At 46.7% G+C, this 24,056-nt stretch overlaps 1 protein-coding gene across 1 annotated transcript in view; it reads left to right on the top strand.

Moving 5' to 3' along the window:
• The first annotated feature begins 1,580 nt into the window (after nt 1-1,580).
• Nucleotides 1,581-24,056, top strand: part of LOC311140199 (chromodomain-helicase-DNA-binding protein 4-like) — a 27,764-nt gene continuing 5,288 nt past the window's right edge. Inside the window, exons 1-32 of the mRNA XM_084175149.1 lie at nt 1,581-1,730; nt 2,258-2,379; nt 2,612-2,905; nt 3,066-3,184; nt 3,567-3,666; nt 3,884-4,097; nt 4,211-4,332; nt 4,453-4,579; nt 4,941-5,110; nt 5,582-5,833; nt 6,202-6,405; nt 7,296-7,507; nt 12,891-13,022; nt 13,444-13,543; nt 13,664-13,855; nt 14,344-14,544; nt 14,695-14,832; nt 15,238-15,359; nt 15,528-15,701; nt 15,993-16,134; nt 16,362-16,493; nt 16,571-16,688; nt 16,851-16,975; nt 17,077-17,169; nt 17,288-17,429; nt 17,674-17,849; nt 17,998-18,187; nt 18,777-18,863; nt 22,763-22,854; nt 23,069-23,202; nt 23,300-23,444; nt 23,537-23,693. Coding sequence (XP_084031275.1) covers nt 1,676-1,730; nt 2,258-2,379; nt 2,612-2,905; nt 3,066-3,184; nt 3,567-3,666; nt 3,884-4,097; nt 4,211-4,332; nt 4,453-4,579; nt 4,941-5,110; nt 5,582-5,833; nt 6,202-6,405; nt 7,296-7,507; nt 12,891-13,022; nt 13,444-13,543; nt 13,664-13,855; nt 14,344-14,544; nt 14,695-14,832; nt 15,238-15,359; nt 15,528-15,701; nt 15,993-16,134; nt 16,362-16,493; nt 16,571-16,688; nt 16,851-16,975; nt 17,077-17,169; nt 17,288-17,429; nt 17,674-17,849; nt 17,998-18,187; nt 18,777-18,863; nt 22,763-22,854; nt 23,069-23,202; nt 23,300-23,444; nt 23,537-23,693 — 4,783 coding nt within the window. The 5' untranslated portion in view covers nt 1,581-1,675. The remainder of the gene's footprint in view (nt 1,731-2,257; nt 2,380-2,611; nt 2,906-3,065; nt 3,185-3,566; nt 3,667-3,883; nt 4,098-4,210; nt 4,333-4,452; nt 4,580-4,940; nt 5,111-5,581; nt 5,834-6,201; nt 6,406-7,295; nt 7,508-12,890; nt 13,023-13,443; nt 13,544-13,663; nt 13,856-14,343; nt 14,545-14,694; nt 14,833-15,237; nt 15,360-15,527; nt 15,702-15,992; nt 16,135-16,361; nt 16,494-16,570; nt 16,689-16,850; nt 16,976-17,076; nt 17,170-17,287; nt 17,430-17,673; nt 17,850-17,997; nt 18,188-18,776; nt 18,864-22,762; nt 22,855-23,068; nt 23,203-23,299; nt 23,445-23,536; nt 23,694-24,056) is intronic.

The raw sequence follows: 24,056 nt of genomic DNA, 5'->3' as shown, positions 1-24,056 counted from the left end.
GGAGTACCCCTGAAGTACCCCCTCTTGTACACTTTACTAGTAGGCCTATGGTCTGATGAATCTTCAGTCTTAAGTACCCCCTGTGGATAGGCCAAGTACCCCCAGGGGTCCTAGTACCCCTGGTTGGGAATCACTGCTTTAGATGCTCTTCTATATGGTTGAATTCTCTGTGGGGGTCAATGCAATGTTGACCCTGTTTCACATTCTAGTTTCCTCTACCTGTCCACAGCACTGCATGCATAAGGTAGGCTGTGTGGGCTGTGGGGACAATAGACCCCAACTGTACTGTGCCATCTCATAAATTGTTCTGTTGAGTCCAGAGACAGGTGCCTAACATGTGACACAGCAGTCCATCATTGACACAAGCAGCAAATGTTTCTGGTATCCCTGTGTGTCCTGAACAATCACATGTGTGTGGCAAACCTGTTGTGTTGTGTTGATGTGTGTATTTAAGACTAAGCCATGTGTACCATGTACTTCAGTACAGTGGGCCTAGAGTTATTCCCATACAAGTGTTATAAAGCAGTCCTATACTGTGAGTGCAGTCTGTAAGTGCATACGCACAGTGGTAGCCTAGCCTATGTGTGGGCTTCCATAGGTCTTCTGGGTGCAGTGGTACACATGCCAGGTGGACAGTCTGTGAATATGATGGTCTGTCACCAGTGGCCTGGAGTTTCCCTGGAGACCATGTGACTGGTATTTTTTCTTCTCTCTTTTTAGGAGTTGTGTTTATTATGGGATGTTGGTGGCTGGAGTATTATGGTCTGTCAGAGAGAGGGCGGGAGGAGGAGTGTCTCCATGACAACGGGGTTGCTAAGGGGCTGGGACTGAAGGGGAAGGGTGTGTGTGCAGTAGAAGTGTACGTGCATGAGCGTGTGTGTAGAGGGGGGAGGTGTGTGCAGGATGAGTATTATGGTCTGGTCGTTGCGAGGTAACTATGCAGAGTTGTGTGAGTGTTACAGAACGCAGAGGGGGGGTTATTCTGGGATGTCTGCCCCCTTTGTGTGTTTGTGAGGATGTTAGCTAAGCTCTGCTAGCCACTGAGGCTGGGGGAGAGAAGGGGGACCGAGAGTGTGCAACGTGTTTTACGGGGTCATTAACGACACATTTTATTGCGCTGGAAATTGTTGCTCATTAATTTCTATTAAAGACCATTTCTGAGAGACAATTATTACACGAAGGAAACCCATCTCTAACAGGCACTACAGTAAGTTTTTCACAAGTCTTAGGGGTTTCACTTGAACCCTGACTGTAACTGTAAGTTTGCCTAAATTGAGTTATATCGCGAGTGGGGCAGTATTCCAGAGAAGTGCTATAATATATCTATCTATTCAATACACGATGATTGACGGGTGTCCATTGCTACAGCTTCCTGTGCGGTGTGGACAGAGGCATGCCAATTGAAAACAAATGTTTTTCGATGTAATTAGATAGTTAACATGTCACACCTTGACCTGTCAATATAATAAATACTTATTATTAAGCGAAAAATACCAATAGGATTGCTCATTCAAGCAAATGTTTTTTTTCTTCTTACAGCGCTCCCCCCTCCTCAGGACACCCCCGTTCCATTCTCCACCACCCACACGTCATTTGCCCTCCTCCCTCACAAGATCCGGCAAGGTTCGGCGGAGGGATTAGCTCGCTTTTAATTGAAATTAATTATTATTGAAATATGTCGGGAAGCGAGGACGAGAGGGAAGACTTGGGACCTACGGCACTTGCACATGGTAAGACAGCGATCTATTTTTTCAGAACAAGCTTGCAGGTTGGTAACGTTAGTTAACGTTACGTTAGCTAGTTAGCTAGCTAATTTGCTAGCTACTCTAGTCTTGTACTAGTAATGACAATTTACGTTAGGCAGCCCAGTTTGCTAGCTAGCCGAATGTTTTGCTTCTACACTAGCTGGCAAACTTGATAGCAAGCTAGCTGGCTACCTATAGAGAGTGCGTAAGGATTTGCGCTGTCAATGCATGCTTGTTGTTGTTAGAAGTTGCGTCCACGACCATTTGCTGGCAAAGTCACACGAGTCATGCCTCTGTTTGGTACTGTACTGGCAACTGGCGTGCATATCTTTCCATCAAAATGTATCCAAAACGCTGTCAATAAAGCTTGTCTGGAGTTGACAGTTTCAGAATTTTATACAAATCCCTCGGTAATCTATGAATATATTTTTTAATGAATGGAATTATCTCATAATTATCTCAATCAATTATGCATTCTATTCAATCAATTCCTGTACCCTTTCCAACGGCAGATGAGGAGGAACCAGAAGAGGCTGCGTCTGACGTCGAGGTCCCCACCAAGTCAAAGAAGAAGAAGAAAGCCAAGAAGAGCCGTGAGAGCAGGATCAGCAAGAGACCAAGACCTATAAGAGAGGTAGGATGGGCATGATCCTCCCTTACATAAAGTAGCCTAATCACTGATATCAGGGATTGCTCCAAGGAAGTTGGGAGGGAAAATGCATTTTGAAGTATAATAATAATACGGATAGCCCCTAGCCTTTGACCCTTACCTTTTGACCTGACCTTAGTATCAATTTTCAGCATTTGTGAGATTTATTTTTCTTCGTATTTGCATCTAAGTTGACTCATTTTGTTTCCTATCTCAGGAGGTGCCAGTCAGCTCACCAGAACCCCTCTTAGCAGTAGAGCAAGTAGCGAGGGAGGAGGAAGCGGGTGGAGGAGGTAGGGCCAGGTCAGAAAGCGAGGGAAGTGATTACGCCCCGAGGGGGAAGAAGAAGAAGCGCTCCAGCTCCTCCAAAGACAAGAAGAAGGGAGGAGGGACAAGTGGAGAGAAGGAGAAAGGAGGAGGAGGCTCATCCAGCTCCAAGAGTAAACGCAAAGAACCAGAACTAGAGAAAGATGATGATGATGATGAAGATGAAGAAGAAGAAGATAGCCAGGTGAGGATGAAGGCTAAGAGGATGTAGGTGGTGTGTGTGGGTTGTACAAGGGAGACGTTGGAGCTGTTCCCTGTTTAGACTTTGAAGCAACCCCTGCAATGCACTTAAGTTTCTAAGTGACCCTGAATGTAATGATATCCTAACTCCTCCCACTCTGCAGGAGCCCAAGAGCTCGACTCAGCTGCTGGAGGACTGGGGCATGAAGGACATAGACCATGTCTTCACTCAGAAGGACTACACCACCATCACCAACTACAAGGCCTTCAGCCAGTTTGTCAGGTTAACACACCTCTCTCACGTCTCATGTTTTCTACTTGCTTTTTGCTATTCTCCTTCTGTTTCCACTGCAGCAGGTTTCAGTACCACTTCATCTGGATAGCGCAGCGTTTGTGGATCGGGGGAGAAAGTTACTTCATATCTGTGTGACTGAGCTAGCTACGACCAGTCTGAAACTGCCCCTACTTCTACCCCAAACTTAAACTAACGTAGCAGGCGTAAAAAGACACTTGAGCGGAGTCCCCACATCTGTTTTTTCAGAGGAAACGGAAGTTAGGTTGAAAATACTGAATCCCTGAAAACCGCAAACATCTGCTTTCTGCCGGCCCCCCCGTAGAGTGCCCCAAACTTAACCTCTGTCTCTCCTCTGGCCTTACTTCCCCAGACCCCTCATCGCAGCCAAGAACCCCAAGATCGCTGTGTCCAGGATGATGACTCTGATGATGGCCAAGTGGAGGGAGTTCAGCACCAACAACCCTCTGAAGGTAACACATTACATGACATTACATTGCTATGACATTACATTGCTATAACATGACATTACATTGCTATAACATGACATTACATTGCTATAACATGACATTACATTGCTATAACATGACATTTCTATTACAATACATTACACATTTATTTTGACTATGATTGCATGTTCTTTATAGCAACGGTCCTGATTTCCATCCTGCCTTGTCTAACCCTCTGTAGGGCTCTGCCAGTGCCAACGCAGCCCTGGCAGCTGCCAACGTGGCTGCGGCCGTGGAAAGCATGGTGGTGGCAGGGGCAGAGGCAGGAGGGGATACTGGGGCGGGGGGTAGTGCCGCTAAAGACTCCTCTCCAGCTGCACCCGCTTCCATACCTGTAGCTGTGCCCGCTCCGCCCGCACCCCCACTCCGCAAGGCCAAGACCAAAGAGGGCAAAGGTGAGGAACAAGTTAGAGGAATGCTGATGGAGGGAGCATGTATAATATTATTGTTGGTGGTTCGTTGTTGTAGAATAAGGGGATCATTTAACTCTGTCCGTCTCCCTCTGCAGGCCCCAATGCTCGCAGGAGGTCCAAGCCCAACCCTAAGCCTGCCCCCAAGCCCAAAGCCAAGAAGGTGGCTCCGCTCAAGATCAAACTGGGAGGCTTCAACAGCAAGAGGAAGAGATCCTCGGTAAGAACACTAACTTGTCTGAGAATCAACTGATATGCAGTAAGCCTTGCCTTACTTCTGTCCCACAATTCTATCATTGTATCTTTGTGTCTGTTTCTCTCTCTCCCTGTGTTGTTGCAGAGCGAGGAGGATGAGCTTGACGTGGAGAGTGACTTTGACGACGGGACCTTTGAAGTCTCGGACGGCTCCAACAGCCATAGCAGCCGCTCCAAGAAGAAGGCCAAGTCCGCCAAGAAGAAGAAGAAAGGTTGGCATGGAAACGCAACTGTCATCTCTTGACCTCTCATTCCATGTAGTGGAGGTGTTAGAACACCTGTGTGTTTTACTGTGCTTGGGGCTATAGCATGTAGACCAGTGGTCAGTTACATACCTTAGTTCAGGAGAGCTATAGGGAGTGCAGGTTTTTGTTCCAGTCCAGCACTAGCACACTTGGTTCAACTAATTATGTTGTTGATGATCGTGTGATTAGAGGAATCAGATGTAGTTGCTCTGGGCTGAAACCAAGGACCTGGCTCTCAGTCAATCATCTGATAATATTATATGTTTTTAACAGGACCATCATCATGTACCATCCCCCTCCCTCCTAACTTCCCCTCTTCCCATTCCAGTTGAGGAGGATGGTGACGGCTATGAGACAGACCACCAGGACTACTGTGAGGTGTGCCAGCAGGGAGGGGAGATCATCCTGTGTGACACCTGTCCCAGGGCCTACCACATGGTCTGTCTGGACCCTGACATGGAGAAGGCCCCCGAGGGCAAGTGGAGCTGCCCCCACTGTGTAAGTACACAATGTACCCAGTCTGAAGTCGGCCCATAGTCCAACCCATGGCTAGGTAGAGTTGACACCATATTGCTTGTATATACTCTTATGTATTTTCTCTTTAATGATTAAAGATTGGTGTGATATCCTATTTTTGATGTTGACCTTTTTCTATCCTCCTCCTATGTTTCACTCTCCCTCCCTTTGTCCTTCATCACATCACTCCCCTCACACACACCCCTGCCGGCCCCCTTTCCCCTACTCCCCCCCCCCCCCCCCCCCCCCCCGTTCCACTCTCGCTTCCCCTTCATCGTTCCACTCCCCTCTCTTCCCATTTCCTCTCAACACCCCCCCCACCTCCTCCCTCCCCACTCCCCTTCCGGCACTCTCACTACCCCCTCCGTCACACCCCTCCCACATTCTTGTCCCCCCCTCACCCTCCTGCTCTCCCCTCCCACTCTCTTTTTGTTCCTCTGTCCCTCCCTGCAGGAGAAAGAGGGGATCCAGTGGGAGGCCAGAGAGGAGCTGTCTGAGGGAGAAGGGGAGGACGAGGAGGTGGGGAGGGATGAGGGATGGGTGGAGGAGGAGGAGGATGACCATCACATAGAGTTCTGCAGGGTGTGTAAGGATGGAGGAGAGCTGCTGTGCTGTGACACCTGTACCTCCTCCTACCACATCCACTGTCTCAACCCCCCCCTCCCTGAGATACCCAACGGGGAATGGATCTGCCCACGCTGCATGGTGAGCCCTGCTGCCACACACACACACACACACACACAGACAGAGAGAGAGAGAGAATCTCAACGTATGGGTGTTGGATGTACATTATTATTAAAGAGAACATGTTCTGTTATATGTGTGTGGGTGAATACACCTACATCATATGGAATTCTTGATTTGAGTTGAGTCAGCTATACAGCTAGCTGTTAACTCTAATTTCCGATCTCTTTAATGCTGGCATTGTTTTTTAAATGTATAATGACAGAATATTGCAGATAGAAATAGAAATGCAATATGTAGTGTTGACATGATTGACAAAGAAGGTATTTTCTACACAATATATTTATTTGTGAATATATATCTGATTGTTCCTGAATTTCCCTCCTCAGTGCCCGGGCATGAAGGGTAAAGTCCAGAAGGTTCTGACCTGGAAGTGGGGTGAACCCCCGCCCCCTACACCTGTGCCCCGCCCCCTGGACCTCCCGGCCGAGGCCCCAGACCCCGTCCCATTGGCCGGCCGACCAGAGAGGCAGTTCTTTGTCAAGTGGTGCAACATGTCTTACTGGCACTGCTCCTGGGTCCAGGAGCTACAGGTGACACACACAACCAGCAATATGCAGGCTCAATTAGGGCTGTGGCGGCCATTACATTTAATCACAATAAATCCATTATTTATTTTAGTCAGGTCTAAAGAAACATTATGATATGAAGAAAATGTATTTCAGGTGAACATAATATGAGTTGGCCTACTGTAGGCCTATGTTATCTGTCTATGCTCCATGCCATACATATGAGTACCCTTTGAAGAACCCTTTTTGGTCCCAGGTAGAACACTTTTGAGTTCCATGTAAAATCCTTTCCACAGAGGATTCTACCTGGAACCCAAAAGGGTTCTACCTGGAACCAAAAAGGGTTATCCTATGGGGACAGCCAAAGAACACTTTTGGAACCCTTTTTTCTATGAGTGTAGGCTTGTTCATTTAGCTGACAAGATATGTGTAACGTATATGCCAGGAGTCAGGAAACAGGTGCAGGTGAGTTTAATAATGAAAAGATACAAAATAACAAACATGAGAAGCGTACTGAAGCTGAGAGAAAACAATACCACCTAATGACTGATGACAACTGAGGGCTAAATAAAGGAGGTGAGTTTTAAATGTATGATAGGCCTACTGTTTTGATGATAAGTGTTTGATGTGATTTTCGAAAAAACATTTGCATTGATGTCAGAGTGGTTAGAGGGACAATAGAGCCCTGAGTACCAGATCATTAGGACCTGATGGTAGTTAGCAAGTTGGGTACTACCAAAGCATGTCCAGGGTGCATAAAAGGAGATTACCGTGACTCAACGGTCACGTGGAATTTGACTGCGGTCATGACTGCCGGTGTGGCGGTAATACGGTCACCGCAACAGCCTTATGTACGGTACTAGATAGAGAGTAGACTCATCTTTTTCCCTCCTCGCTATTTTCCCTCTCTCCAGTTGGAGCTGAACTGCCAGGTGATGTTCCGTAACTACCAGAGGAAGACAGACATGGACGAGCCCCCGCTGGTGGACTTCGGAGGGGAGGGGGACGATGACAAGAGCACTAAGAGGAAGAACAAGGACCCCCTGTACGTCCACATGGAGGAGGAGTTCTACCGCTACGGAGTCAAGATGGAGTGGCTCATGATCCACCGCATCCTCAACCACAGGTAGAGCACACACACCTGGGATACACACACTAACACACACACACCTGGGATACACATGCTAACACACACACACACCTGGGATACACACGCTAACACACACACAGACACCTGGGATACACACGCTAACACACACACACACACACCTGGGATACACACGCTAACACACACACACACCTGGGATACACATGCTAACACACACACACACCTGGGATGCACATGCTAACACACACACACCTGGGATATACATGCTAACACACACACACACACACCTGGGATACATACGCTAACACACACACCTGGGATACACACGCTAACACACACACACACACACACCTGGGATACACATGCTAACACACATACACCTGGGATACACATGCTAACACACACACACCTGGGATACACATTCTAACACACACACACCTGGGATACACACGCTAACACACACACACCTGGGATCCCATAGGGCGGCGCACAATTGGCCCAGCGTCATCCGGGTTTGGCCGGTGTAGGCCGTCATTGTAAATAAGAATTTGTTCTTAACTGACTTGCCTAGTTAAATAAAGGTAAAATAAAATAAAAATAAATATACACGCTTACACACACACACCTGGGATACACACGCTAACACACACACACACCTGGGATATACACGCAAACACACACACCTGGGATACACACGCAAACACACACACACACACCTGGGATACACACGCTAACACACACACCTGGAATACACACGCAAACACACACACACCTGGGATACATACGCTAACACATACACACCTGGGATACACACGCTAACACACACACACACCTGGGATATACACGCAAACACACACACCTGGGATACACACGCAAACACACACACACACACCTGGGATACACACGCTAACACACACACCTGGAATACACACGCAAACACACACACACCTGGGATACATACACTAACACACACACACACACCTGGGATACATACACTAACACACACACACACACACCTGGGATACACACGCTAACACACACACACCTGGGTTACACACGCAAACACACACACCTGGGATACACACGCAAACACACACACCTGGGATACACACGCAAACACACACACCTGGGATACACACGCTAACACACACACCTGGGATACACACGCTAACACACACACACCTGGGTTACACACGCAAACACACACACACCTGAGATACACACGCAAACACACACACCTGGGATACACACGCTAACACACACACACCTGGGATACACACGCTAACACACACACCTGGGATACATACACTAACACACACACACACACCTGGGATACATACGCTAACAAACACACACACCTGGGATACACACGCTAACACACACACCTGGGATACATACACTAACACACACACACACACACCTGGGATACATACGCAAACACACACACACCTGGGATACACACGCAAACACATACACCTGGGATACATACGCTAACACACACATACACCTGGGATACACACACAAACACACACACCTGGGATACACACGCTAACACACACACCTGGGATACACACGCTAACACACACACACACACCTGGGATACATACGCTCACACACACACACACACACCTGGGATACATACGCAAACACACACACACCTGGGATACACACGCAAACACATACACACACCAGGAATACTACACTAACACACACACACACACACCTGGGATACATACACTAACACACACACACACACACCTGGGATACATACGCTCACACACACACACCTGGGATACATACGCAAACACACACACCTGGGATACACACGCTAACACACACACACCTGGGATACACACGCTAACACACACACCTGGGATACATACACTAACACACACACACACACCTGGGATACATACGCTAACAAACACACACACCTGGGATACACACGCTAACACACACACCTGGGATACATACACTAACACACACACACACACACCTGGGATACATACGCAAACACACACACACCTGGGATACACACGCAAACACATACACCTGGGATACATACGCTAACACACACATACACCTGGGATACACACACAAACACACACACCTGGGATACACACGCTAACACACACACCTGGGATACACACGCTAACACACACACACACACCTGGGATACATACGCTCACACACACACACACACCTGGGATACATACGCAAACACACACACACCTGGGATACACACGCAAACACATACACACACCAGGAATACTACACTAACACACACACACACACACCTGGGATACATACACTAACACACACACACACACCTGGGATACATACGCTCACACACACACACCTGGGATACATACGCAAACACACACACACCTGGGATACACACGCAAACACATACACACACCTGGGATACTACACTAACACACACACACACACCTGGGATACATACGCTAACAAACACACACACCTGGGATACACACGCTAACACACACACCTGGGATACATACACTAACACACACACACACACACCTGGGATACATACGCAAACACACACACACCTGGGATACACACGCAAACACATACACCTGGGATACATACGCTAACACACACATACACCTGGGATACACACACAAACACACACACCTGGGATACACACGCTAACACACACACCTGGGATACACACGCTAACACACACACACACACCTGGGATACATACGCTCACACACACACACACACCTGGGATACATACGCAAACACACACACACCTGGGATACACACGCAAACACATACACACACCAGGAATACTACACTAACACACACACACACACACCTGGGATACATACACTAACACACACACACACACCTGGGATACATACGCTCACACACACACACCTGGGATACATACGCAAACACACACACACCTGGGATACACACGCAAACACATACACACACCTGGGATACTACACTAACACACACACACACACCTGGGATACATACACTCACACACACACACCTGGGATACACACGCTAACACACACACCTGGGATACATACACTAACACATACAAACACCTGGGATACATACACACACACACACCTGGGATACATACGCTAACACACACAAACACACCTGGGATACATACGCTCACACACACACACACACCTGGGATACATACGCAAACACACACACCTGGGATACACACGCAAACACATACACACACCTGGGATACTACACTAACACACACACACACACCTGGGATATATACACTAACACACACACACACACCTGGGATACATACGCTCACACACACACACACACCTGGGATACATACGCAAACACACACACACCTGGGATACACACGCAAACACATACACACACCTGGGATACTACACTAACACACACACACACACCTGGGATACATACACTCACACACACACACCTGGGATACACAAGCTAACACACACACCTGGGATACATACGCTAACACACACACACACACCTGGGATACATACGCTCACACACACACACACACCTGGGATACACACGCAAACACATACACACACCTGGGATACTACACTAACACACACACACACACCTGGGATACATACGCTCACACACACACACACACCTGGGATACATACGCAAACACACACACCTGGGATACACACGCAAACACATACACACACCTGGGATACTACACTAACACACACACACACACCTGGGATATATACACTAACACACACACACACACACCTGGGATACATACGCTCACACACACACACACACCTGGGATACATACGCAAACACACACACACCTGGGATACACACGCAAACACATACACACACCTGGGATACTACACTAACACACACACACACACCTGGGATACATACACTCACACACACACACCTGGGATACACACGCTAACACACACACCTGGGATACATACGCTAACACACACACACACACCTGGGATACATACGCTCACACACACACACACACCTGGGATACACACGCAAACACACACACCTGGGATACACACGCTAACACACACACACCTGGGATACACACGCTAACACACACACCTGGGATACATACACTAACACACACACACACACCTGGGATACATACGCTAACAAACACACACACCTGGGATACACACGCTAACACACACACCTGGGATACATACACTAACACACACACACACACACCTGGGATACATACGCAAACACACACACACCTGGGATACACACGCAAACACATACACCTGGGATACATACGCTAACACACACATACACCTGGGATACACACACAAACACACACACCTGGGATACACACGCTAACACACACACCTGGGATACACACGCTAACACACACACACACACCTGGGATACATACGCTCACACACACACACACACACCTGGGATACATACGCAAACACACACACACCTGGGATACACACGCAAACACATACACACACCAGGAATACTACACTAACACACACACACACACGCCTGGGATACATACACTAACACACACACACACACCTGGGATACATACGCTCACACACACACACCTGGGATACATACGCAAACACACACACACCTGGGATACACACGCAAACACATACACACACCTGGGATACTACACTAACACACACACACACACTTGGGATACATACACTCACACACACACACCTGGGATACACACGCTAACACACACACCTGGGATACATACACTAACACATACAAACACCTGAGATACATACACACACACACACCTGGGATACATACGCTCACACACACACCTGGGATACACACGCAAACACATACACACACCTGGGATACTACACTAACACACACACACACACCTGGGATATATACACTAACACACACACACACACCTGGGATACATACGCTCACACACACACACACACCTGGGATACATACGCAAACACACACACACCTGGGATACACACGCAAACACATACACACACCTGGGATACTACACTAACACACACACACACACCTGGGATACATACACTCACACACACACACCTGGGATACACACGCTAACACACACACCTGGGATACATACACTAACACATACAAACACCTGGGATACATACACACACACACACACACACCTGGGATACATACGCTAACACACACACACACACCTGGGATACATACGCTAACACACCACAGTATAGGTAACATACTACCTCCTAACACAGGCGTGTCAAAGTCAGTTCTGTAAAGGAAAAGGCTGTTTTTTTGTTTTTTTTTAAACCTCTGTATCCTATTTGTATCATTACAGATGTAAATGATAAAATGTGCATCACCAAAATATCATAATTCTCTCCTTCCCCTCTCCTCCTCTCTCCAGTGTGGATAAGAAGAACAACATGCACTACCTGATCAAGTGGAGGGATCTGGCCTATGACCAGGCCTCCTGGGAGAGTGAGGAGATGGACATCCCAGAGTACGACCAATACAAGCAGACCTACTGGAACCACAGGTACACACACACGAACATGCACACACTCACCCATGCATGCACACACAAACGCCGACATCTCTGCCTATAGCAACCTATAGCAACCTATAGTAACCTATAGCAATAATCTAATCCTCTTCATGTCTTGCATCTTTCTCTACCTACCCCCTCTTCCATCTCTCTCTCTCTCTCTCTCTCTCTCTCTCTCTCTCTCTCTCAATTCAATTTCAATTCAATTTAAGGGCTTTATTGGCATGGGAAATGTGTGTTAACATTGCCAAAGCAAGTGAAGTAGATAGTAAACAAAAGTGAAATAAACAATAAATATTAACAGTAAACATTACACTCAGAAGTTTCAAAAGAATAAAGACATCTCTCTCTCTCTCTCTCTCTCTCGCTCTCTCGCTCTCTCGCTCTCTCTCTCTCTCTCTCTCTCCTTCAGAGAGTTGATGTTGGGAGATGAGGGCAGGCCCGCTAAGAAGCTGAAGAAGATAGCTAAAGTGAAGAAGAGTGAGAAACCCCCTGCTAACCCTGTGGTGGATGTAAGTACGGGTACTTCCTTCTTCCTTTTCATGTGAATCTTACAAATCTCCCATTGACATTGATTCATGATTTTGCTCTATGATGTAAATTAAGATGTTTATCTTCCACTTCCCCTCCAGCCCACCATCAAGTTTGACTATCAGCCAGACTACCTGGACACTACCAGGGGAACGCTGCACCCCTACCAGCTGGAGGGCCTCAACTGGCTGCGCTTCTCCTGGGCTCAGGCCACTGACACTATACTGGCTGATGAGATGGGTCTAGGCAAGACTGTCCAGACCGCTGTCTTCCTCTACTCACTCTACAAAGAGGTGTGTTGGTAGGGTCTGTGTTGGCGTCTGTGTTGGGGTCTGTGTGTGCTGGATAGGCAAAAGGATGTAGTCATCTGATTCCACAGCGATGTGTTTCTGAGTGTGTGTGTGTGTGTGAGAGAGATCCTGTGTGTATGTAAGTTTGTGTCTCTCGTCCAGTCTGCCTGCCCCTGTCAATAATTTCAGTGGGGGTAGTGGCAAACCCTGGACGAACAATAAAACCGCCCATCAAAGGGGACTAGTCCAAAAAGAGGGACTCTGTCCTAAAGGCAGGGCGGGACAAATACAAGCAAAACTCCACCTAGTCTTATCAGAAGGATAGGTTGAGTTATTACCCTACTGCTAAATATCTAGCTACGTGAATTATCAGTTGAGTGTTAGGGGATAAGGGCCGGACATGTCAATCGGACTTAGGCAATTCCCTTTTCTGATTCAACTGAAGTGTTTTACTCACTCGCCTATTTATACCTGACCTTCCACCCCTCAAGGGTCACTCCAAGGGCCCGTTCCTGGTGAGCGCCCCCCTGTCCACCATCATTAACTGGGAGAGAGAGTTTGAGTTGTGGGCCCCGGACATGTACGTGGTGACCTACGTAGGAGATAAGGACAGCAGAGCCGTCATCAGAGAGAACGAGTTCTCCTTCGAGGGCAATGCCATCCGGGGGGGCAAGAAGGCCTCTAAGATGAAGGTGAGCGACGAATGGGATGGGAGGATGGGGAAAGACTGATAATGTACAGTCATGTTTTTTGTTGTTGATTTTTTTTTCTATCTCCCTCATTCTATCTTTATTGTTACCCCCTAATCCTCTGCCCCCTCCCTCTCTGTCTGCCCCCTGCAGAAAGACTCATCGGTGAAGTTCCATGTCCTGCTTACGTCCTATGAGCTGATCACTATAGACCAGGCTGTGCTGGGCTCCATAGACTGGGCCTGTCTGGTGGTGGATGAGGCCCACAGGCTGAAGAACAACCAGTCAAAGGTCAGACACACACCAGTACCATAACCATTATAGCCATAACCAGTACCACAACCATTATAGTCATAACCATTATAGCCATAACCAGTACCATAACCATTATAGCCATAACCAGTACCATAACCATTATAGTCATAACCAGTACATAACATTATAGTTATAACCATTATAGTTATAACCAGTACCATAACCATTATAGTCATAACCTGTGCCATAACCATTATAGTCATAACCAGTACCATAACCATTATAGTCATAACCAGTACCATAACCATTATAGTATGACATATCCTTGCATGAACACAGCGTTATTAGTATAGCTATGGTTATAACCACTCAAAGATGAGAGATCACCCCGTTTTGTGAAGAGGGCAGCTGAAGTATAAAAGTCTGTCTCTCTCTGTGTAGTTCTTTAGGATTCTGAATAACTACCCTCTCCAGCACAAGCTGCTGCTGACTGGTACACCTCTACAGAACAACCTGGAGGAACTCTTCCACCTGCTCAACTTCCTCACCCCAGTGAGGTTCAAGTCAGTATGCCTACACTACTGTGTGGTGGGGGGGGTGTGAGTGCTGCTATTGCTTAGTGTTTTGTGGTCCTGATGTTTCTTTTTGAACAAATCCAGTAACTGAAACAATAACAAAAGTCACCCCTATGAGGTACAAACTGACCCCGCTTCTCTCCCTCTGCTCTGCAGTAACCTAGAGGGGTTCCTGGAGGAGTTTGCTGACATCGCCAAAGAAGACCAGATCAAGAAGTTGCATGACATGCTGGGACCACACATGCTCAGGAGACTGAAGGCCGACGTCTTCAAACACATGCCCTCCAAGACTGAGCTCATCGTACGAGTGGAGCTTAGCCCCATGCAGAAGTGAGTGATGAGGAGGAAGAGGGGAGGGTGGAGGGGAGGATGGTGGTAGGAATCAAATCAAATTGGATTTGTCACATACACAGTTTACAGCAGATATAAAAGGTGCAGTGAAATGCTTACTTGATAGCTTCCTCAACAGTGCAGTACAATCAGTGCTAGCACATGCTAATGAGTGGAGAAGTCTAGAAAATAAGGAAATAGAGGATTGAATGTCAGTAGTGTAGTGTTGCAGAAGTCTCATGTTGGCTTCTATTTCTTGTTTTCTGGTATTAATTTAATTGTGTGATGCAGGAAGTACTACAAGTTCATCTTGACGCGTAACTTTGACGCCCTGAACACCCGCGGAGGAGGAAACCAAGTGTCCCTGCTCAACGTGGTCATGGACCTCAAGAAGTGTTGCAACCACCCCTACCTCTTCCCCGGAGCTGCAATGGTACGATCCAAACCCATTATCTGAGACATGGGCCATACCATTGATTCGATGCTTGATGGAGGACATCAATTTGTGTGTGTGTTTGTACACGAGTAAATGTTGTCTTGAATGTTTATGATTTTGTTGGTTATATTATGTGTTAAGAGGCTTTGATCAGCATGCAGTCTACTTGATGATGAGTTTTAATTCATTAATTGACTGATGTTTAATTGATTGATCTCCTGCAGGAGGCGCCAAAGATTCCAAACGGAATGTACGAGGGCAGTGCCCTCACAAGGGCTTCTGGGAAACTGACTCTGCTGCAAAAGATGATGGTTAAACTCAAGGAGGGAGGACATAGAGTGCTCGTTTTCTCTCAGGTACACACACACACACACACACTCACACACACACACACACACACACACACACACTAACTGTCTCTGTCTCTTGGTAGATGACTAAGATGTTGGACCTGCTGGAGGACTTCCTGGAGAACGAGGGTTATAAGTACGAGAGGATTGATGGAGGTGTAACGGGGGGCATGAGACAGGAGGCCATCGACCGCTTCAACGGTGAGACACACACACATGGGTTCATGGATACACTAACTTTAACTGTGAAAATATGAAATGGAAGTAACTATTTGTCTTTTGTCTCCTCCCTCCCTCTTTGTATCCCTCCCTCTTTCTCTCCCTTCCCCTCTCTCTCCCTTCCCTCTGTCTCTCTCTCCTCAGCTCCTGGCGCCCCTCAGTTTGCCTTCCTGCTCTCTACCAGAGCGGGAGGTTTGGGCATCAATCTGGCAACCGCCGACACCGTCGTCATCTACGACTCTGACTGGAACCCCCACAACGACATCCAGGTACACACACACACACACCACACACACACACACACACACACTTGACGCACGCCTCCTACTCACTTCTCCTCTTCCAATCTCTTCCCCTCTCTCTCTCTCAGGCATTCAGCAGAGCTCACAGGATTGGTCAGAATAAGAAGGTTATGATCTATCGCTTCGTTACCAAGGCGTCTGTGGAAGAGAGGATCACTCAGGTAAACACAGTATACCAAAGCCTACCAGACTCATACATAGTGGTAGGTAAAAGACAGACACTAACTCCTCTTCTCTCCTCCTCTCCTCATCCTCCCCTCTCATCCTCCTCTCCTCCAGGTGGCTAAGAAGAAGATGATGTTGACCCACCTGGTGGTACGTCCTGGGCTGGGCAGTAAGACAGGCTCCATGTCTAAACAGGAGCTGGATGACATCCTCAAGTTTGGAACAGAGGAGCTGTTCAAGTACGAGCTGGGAGAGGGTGAGTCACTAACTACTAACCATAACCAGATCAGTCCACTCCAAACAGGTAGCCATTCCTGTTGTCAGAGGCCGTAGTATCTGCTGCTTTTCCTTCAAACTAACGACTGATTTAGACCTGGGAAACTAGGTGTGTGGCCTCCAGTCTTTCTTTCTTACACACTCTTTCATTGTACGCCTCGCTCTTTCCTTGTCCCTCGCTCTTTCCTTGTCCCTCTCTCTTTCCTTGTCCCTCTCTGTCTCAGGGGACAACAAGGAGGATGACAGCCAGGTCATCCACTATGATGACAAGGCCATAGACAGACTGCTGGACAGGAACCAGGAGTCAGAGTCAACCGAGGACACAGAGATCCAGAGCATGAACGAGTACCTCAGCTCCTTCAAAGTGGCCCAATACGTCGTCAAGGATGAGGAGGAGGAGGTGTGTGTGTGTGAGAGATACTGTGGAAGGTGATGAACAGGAGAGATGACCCATACTTCTGAGAGTGTGTGTTATTACACTTCTTATTTGTGTGTGTGTTTGTAAACCGAGTTCTTCCATCCTTGCTAACCTGTGTGTGTGTGTCCAGGAGGAGGAGGTGCAGCGTGAGGTGATTAAACAGGAGGAGTCCGTAGACCCAGACTACTGGGAGAAGCTGCTGAGACACCACTATGAGCAGCAGCAGGAGGACCTGGCCCGTAACCTGGGGAAGGGCAAGAGGACCCGCAAGCCTGTCAACTACAACGACGGCTCTCAGGAGGAACGAGGTAGTAGACGGGGTACAGAACAACGCTGCACAATGCAACCTTTTTTTTACCTACTCTGTGTGTGTGGATGTGGACATGTGTTTATGTGTGTGGTAGGTAAGGTGTGTGGGATAGGAGTGTGTATCTTTGGTGTTATATTGGAGCATGTGAGTGTGTTTTGTGTGTGTGTGTTAATGGTTTGTGTTCGTATTACATGTTTGTCCATGTCCCATCTCTGTCCTCTGTGTTTTTTAGGTGTTTCTAGTAGTATTCTAGGATTAAGCGTGGGCATGATGTTTCCTTCCTGCTGTCTCAGTACTCTCTCCTATCTGTCTCTAACAAGATTGGGGTCAATTCCAGTTTCAATTCAGAAAGTTAATTGAAATTAAATGTATGTTTGAAAATAGCCCACTGACAAGAAAGTGACCCCAACCCCGTTAATGACTTTGGTATTGACTAGTTTAGTTTTCTTGTGAAGTTGGTTGAAGTGAATTTCTGTGATTGTATCTATTCTTCACTTTCTCTTCCTTCTCCCCTGAAAACAGAGCGGTCTGTGTCCTAAAACTCTCTGATTGGCTAATCCTGTCTCTTCCCCGCCCCTCTCTCTCCATTCTATAAGCAGATTGGCAGGAGGATCAGTCTGACAACAACTCAGATTACTCTGTGGCCTCCGAGGAGGGCGATGAGGACTTTGATGAGCGATCAGAAGGTAACAAACACTATTGTCATGAATTCATATTGATTACAGTGCATTCTGAATGTATTCAGACCCCTTCACTTTTTCCACATTTTGTTACGTTACAGCCTTATTCTAAAATGGATTCAATAGTTTCCCCCCCCCCTCATCAATCTACACACAATACCCCATAATGACAAAGCAAAAACTGGTTTTTAGAAATTTTAGCAAATTTATTAAAAATAAACATCTGAAATATTATATTTACATAAGTATTCAGACTCAGTACTTTGTTGAAGCACCTTTGGCAGCAATTACAGCCTTGAGTCTTATAATATAATATAATAATATAATAATAATAATAATAATATAATAATAATAATAATATGCCATTTAGCAGACGCTTTTATCCAAAGCGACTTACAGTCATGCGTGCATACATTTTTTTGTGTATGGGTGGTTCCGGGGATCGAACCCACTACCTTGGCGTTACAAACGCCGTGCTCTACCAGCTGAGCTACAGAGGACCACGGGGTCTTCTTGGGTATGACGCTACAAGCTTGGCACACCTGTATTTGGGGAGTTTCTCCCATTCTTCTCTGCAGATCCTCTCAAGCTCTGTCAGGTTGGATGGGGAGCATCGCTGCACAGCTATTTTCAGGTCTCTCTAGAGATGTTCGATCGGGTTAAAGTCCGGGCTCTGGCTGGGCCACTCAAAGACATTCAGAGACTTGTCCCGAAGCCACTCCTGCGTTGTCTTGGCTGTGTGCTTAGGGTCGTTGTCCTGTTGGAAGGTGAACCTTTGCCCCAGTCTGAGGTCCTGAACGCTCTGGAGCAGGTTTTCATCAAGGATCTCTCTGTACTTTGCTCTGTTCATCTTTCTCTCGATCCTGACTAGTCTCCCAGTCCCTGCCGCTGAAAAACATCTCCACAGCATGATGTTGCCACCACCATGCATCACCGTAGGGATGGAATTGGCCAGGTGATGAGTGGTGCCTGGTTTCCTCCAGACGTGACGCTTGGCATTCAGGCCAAAGAGTTCAATCTTGGTTTCATCAGATCAGAGAATCTTGTTTCTCATGGTCAGAGTCCTTTAGGTGCCTTTTGGCAAACTCCAAGCGGGCTGTCATGTGCCTTTTACTGAGGAGTGGCTTCCGTCTGGCCACTCTACCATAAAGGCTTGATTGGTGGAGTGCTGCAGAGATGGTTGTGTTTCTGGAAGGTTCTCCTATCTCCACAGAGGAACTCTGGAGCTCTGTCAGAGAGACCATCGGGTTCTTGGTCACCTCCCTGACCAAGGCCCTCCTCCCCCGATTGCGCAGTTTGGCCGGGCGGCCAGCTCTAGGAAGAGTCTTGGTGGTTCAAAACTTCTTCCATTTAAGAATGATGGAGGCCACTGTGTTCTTGGGGACCTTCAATGCTGCAGAAATATTTTGGTAGGCTTCCCCAGATCTGTGCCTCGACACAATCCTTTCTCGAGCTCTACGGACAATTCCTTCGACCTCATGTCTTGGTTTTTGCTCTGACATGCACTGTCAACTGTGGGACCTTATATAGACAGGTGTGTGCCTTTCCAAATCATGTCCAATCAATTGAATTTACCACAGGTGGCCTCCAATCAAGTTGTAGAAACATCTCAAGGATGATCAATGGAAACAGGATGCACCTGAGCTCCATTTCGAGTCTCATAGGAAAGGGTCTGAATAATAATGTAAATAAGGTATATCTGTTTTTCATTTTTCATCAAAACCCGTTTTCGCTTTTTCATTATGGGGTATTGTGTGTAGATTGATGAGGGGGAAAAAACGATTTCATCAAATTTAGAACGAGGCTGAAAATGTAACACAATTTGGAAAAAGTGAAGGGGTCTGAATACTTTCCGAATGCGCTGTATGTGTCCGTGTCCGTGCGAATAAATGAATCTGTGTGTGTGCCAGTTCGGATTAGTCCTTGCTTGTGTGTTTTCGTGCAAATGACAGAAAGTGAAAGAGTGTGTGCGTTTGTGTGTGAGAATGAGCGACTGATTCTGTCAACCAGTTGTAACAGGCCAATTCAGTTATAATAATAGTACGAGACTATTCCACACAACAAGTCTAAGTAAGCAGAAGCACAAACCCAACACTTTATGGCCGAAGGCTTTTAGATAGGGCGGTAAACCCCAACTACTGATACAGGGTTAGGTATTTGTTAATCCCCCAAATGGTTAGTTTAGGATTGGAGGATAGAATAATCCGAATATAGATCTGTGGTTAAGGTACATTTCTACCTGGAGTGTTACGAAGCTATGTCCCATGCTAACGTCTTTCAAACTGCCCCTACAGATTATACATAAACAGACTAACTCCTGCATCGACTAGTAGGAGAGGGCAGCTAAATGTACACAATGAATCAATTCCGTACAGTGAATCATCCATGTTGTTTTTGAGGATCTGTAAAAATTCTTCACTTTTTGTAGTTATTTTGAAGTTTATAGTGTAGCGCTCATACATAGAATTAGATGAAACTTTTGAATGCACGTATGATTACATCCATTCATTGAGTTTATGGATATCCAATAATTGTTAAGTTAATATATGATTGTGGTCAACATGACATTTGGTTAAACTACAAGTGTTTTGAAATGGAAGGGTTGCAGGTAAAAATGATGGTGTAGAATACCTTTTTATTTACATTGTTGGAACAACATTTCCATTGATGAAATTCACTCACAAATCCAGGACATTTATGTGTGTATGTATTCTGTAAGAAAGACAATATATATTCGATATAAAGAAGCGATTTGGTTGCAAAACAATAATTAATACGATGTTAGTCAGAAATGTGGTCTGGGTTTGAACCATTGATTGAACGGCAGATGAGTTACCGATTGCGCCACCATAGTAAATAAAAAAAATAAGTGATCTCAGATTTCTGCCTGAATCAGCGACTCTTAATCCTGTCATAATCGTACATATTTCCATGCTAAACAGTAAACGCGTTGACAGAAATTTAATCTAATGTCTCAGTTGACGTTCGCGGCACAGAACATTCAGAACGGATTTTATTACAGCGCGACAGATACAGTAGCTACTCGCGGTTACATTTTTCTTTCTTGAGGTGTTCCTTTCGATCATCCGCCCGTGTCGATAGCTACGGTCAGTGAGTGAGTGCTCTTTCAAGATCGGACATAGCGAGGAGTAGCAGCATCGTCTGTGAATACGCAAGCTACTAATTCAATTCAAAGGGCTTTATTGGCATGGGAACCATGTTTACATTGCCAAAGCAAGTGAAATAGATAATAAACAAAAGTGAAATAAAAAATTAACAGTAAACATTACACTCACAAAAGTTCCAAAGGAATAGAGACATTTCAAATGTCATATTATGGCTATATACTGTGTTGTAACGATGTGCAAATAGTTAAAGTTAGCTATTAGCTAATATTCGCTAATATCAGGGATGTATTCACTAGGAACAAAACGGAGAGGGACCTTCCTGAATCTTTTCAATAAAAACTCTTGTTTAGGCTATGTAGCAAACCGTTTTCCGTTTGCAACTGTTTGAGACTGTTTGCTAAAATGTGAACTAATGATACACACCTATGCCACCTTGCTCTGAATTTTTTCAGCAAGTTCACTGATAATGCAGCGGGTTTGAATCCCGTATCAAGTCACATTTTATGGTACACTATTTCAAATAGGTCTGTCTGCAACTTTTATCTGCAATTGGTTGTATAAATTGCAAAGACTTTGCTAAAACAACATCCGGTAGAGTAGTAAAATAGCACACAATTTCATGCTGTTTTGAGGGGTCATTCAATCAAAATCTCATATAGTGACGTAGCGGATTTACCCCAACTCTATTGCAGGACAAATTGTGTGTGTCAGTACACATTTATATGTGTGTATTTTCTGTGTGAGACTACCATGACCTGTGTTTCTCCCTCCAACCAGCCAACTCCCGCAGGCCAAGCCGCAAGGGGTTGAGGAACGAAAGGGACAAACCACTGCCCCCCCTGTTGGCCAGAGTGGGAGGCAACATCGAGGTCAGACTGCAGCTTCTATCAGTCTCCCTCCATCTGTCACTCTTAAAAGAAAAATCGACACATTGTTCTCTTTATATCTCCCTCTACAAGCAGTATTTTCTTTCTCCATGTCCATTTCTGCCTGCATATTTTCCCTCTCTCTCTTTACCACTTGTCTTTTGACTCTTTCAGTGTGTATGTTGCTCTAAACCTCCCCCCCTCTTCTCTCTCTCAGGTGTTGGGCTTCAATGCACGCCAGAGGAAGGCCTTCCTGAATGCAGTGATGCGCTATGGGATGCCTCCCCAGGATGCCTTCACTACCCAGTGGCTGGTCAGAGACCTCAGGGGGAAGTCTGAGAAAGAGTTCAAGTGAGTCTGTGTGTGTGTGTGCAGTCTAAGTATGTGTGTGTGTTCCCAGGGGTCCGTATAGCAGTATTCTCTCTCTCCCTTCATCTTTCCCTCTCAGGGCGTATGTCTCTCTCTTCATGCGTCATCTCTGTGAGCCGGGGGCTGACGGAGCGGAGACTTTCGCTGATGGGGTTCCACGGGAGGGGTTGTCACGGCAACATGTCCTTACTCGCATCGGTGTGATGTCATTGATCAGGAAGAAAGTAAGCAATGTCGTTTCTTTGTTTGTTTACAGCATTTGGTATTGTTTTGTTTTAATTTAATTTATGTATGTATTGATTGTATTGATGTCCAGGTGCAGGAGTTTGAGCATGTGAACGGCCAGTGGTCCATGCCCTGGATGATGGAGCTGGAGGAGAACAAGAGGCTGGCAGCCATCGCTGCCGGAGAGGACGTCAAAACACCTTCTACTGGAACCCCCGCTGACACACAGCCCAACACCCCCGCCCCAGGTACACACACACACACACACACACACCTTCTACTGGAACCCCCGCTGACACACAGCCCAACACCCCCGCCCCAGGTACACACACACACACACACACACACACACACACACACCTTCTACTGGAACCCCCGCTGACACACAGCCCAACACCCCCGCCCCAGGTACACACACACACGCACACACACCTTCTACTGGAACCCCCGCTGACACACAGCCCAACACCCCCGCCCCAGGTACACACACACACACACACACACCTTCTACTGGAACCCCCGCTGACACACAGCCCAACACCCCCGCCCCAGGTACACACACACACACACACCTTCTACTGGAACCCCCGCTGACACACAGCCCAACACCC

This window comes from Coregonus lavaretus, assembly GCF_964263955.1.
Source record: "Coregonus lavaretus genome assembly, chromosome: 13".
NCBI classification, from domain to species: Eukaryota; Metazoa; Chordata; class Actinopteri; order Salmoniformes; family Salmonidae; genus Coregonus; species Coregonus lavaretus.
The sequence above is the reverse complement of the archived record's forward strand: the minus strand, read 5'-3'. Positions and strand labels throughout refer to the sequence as shown.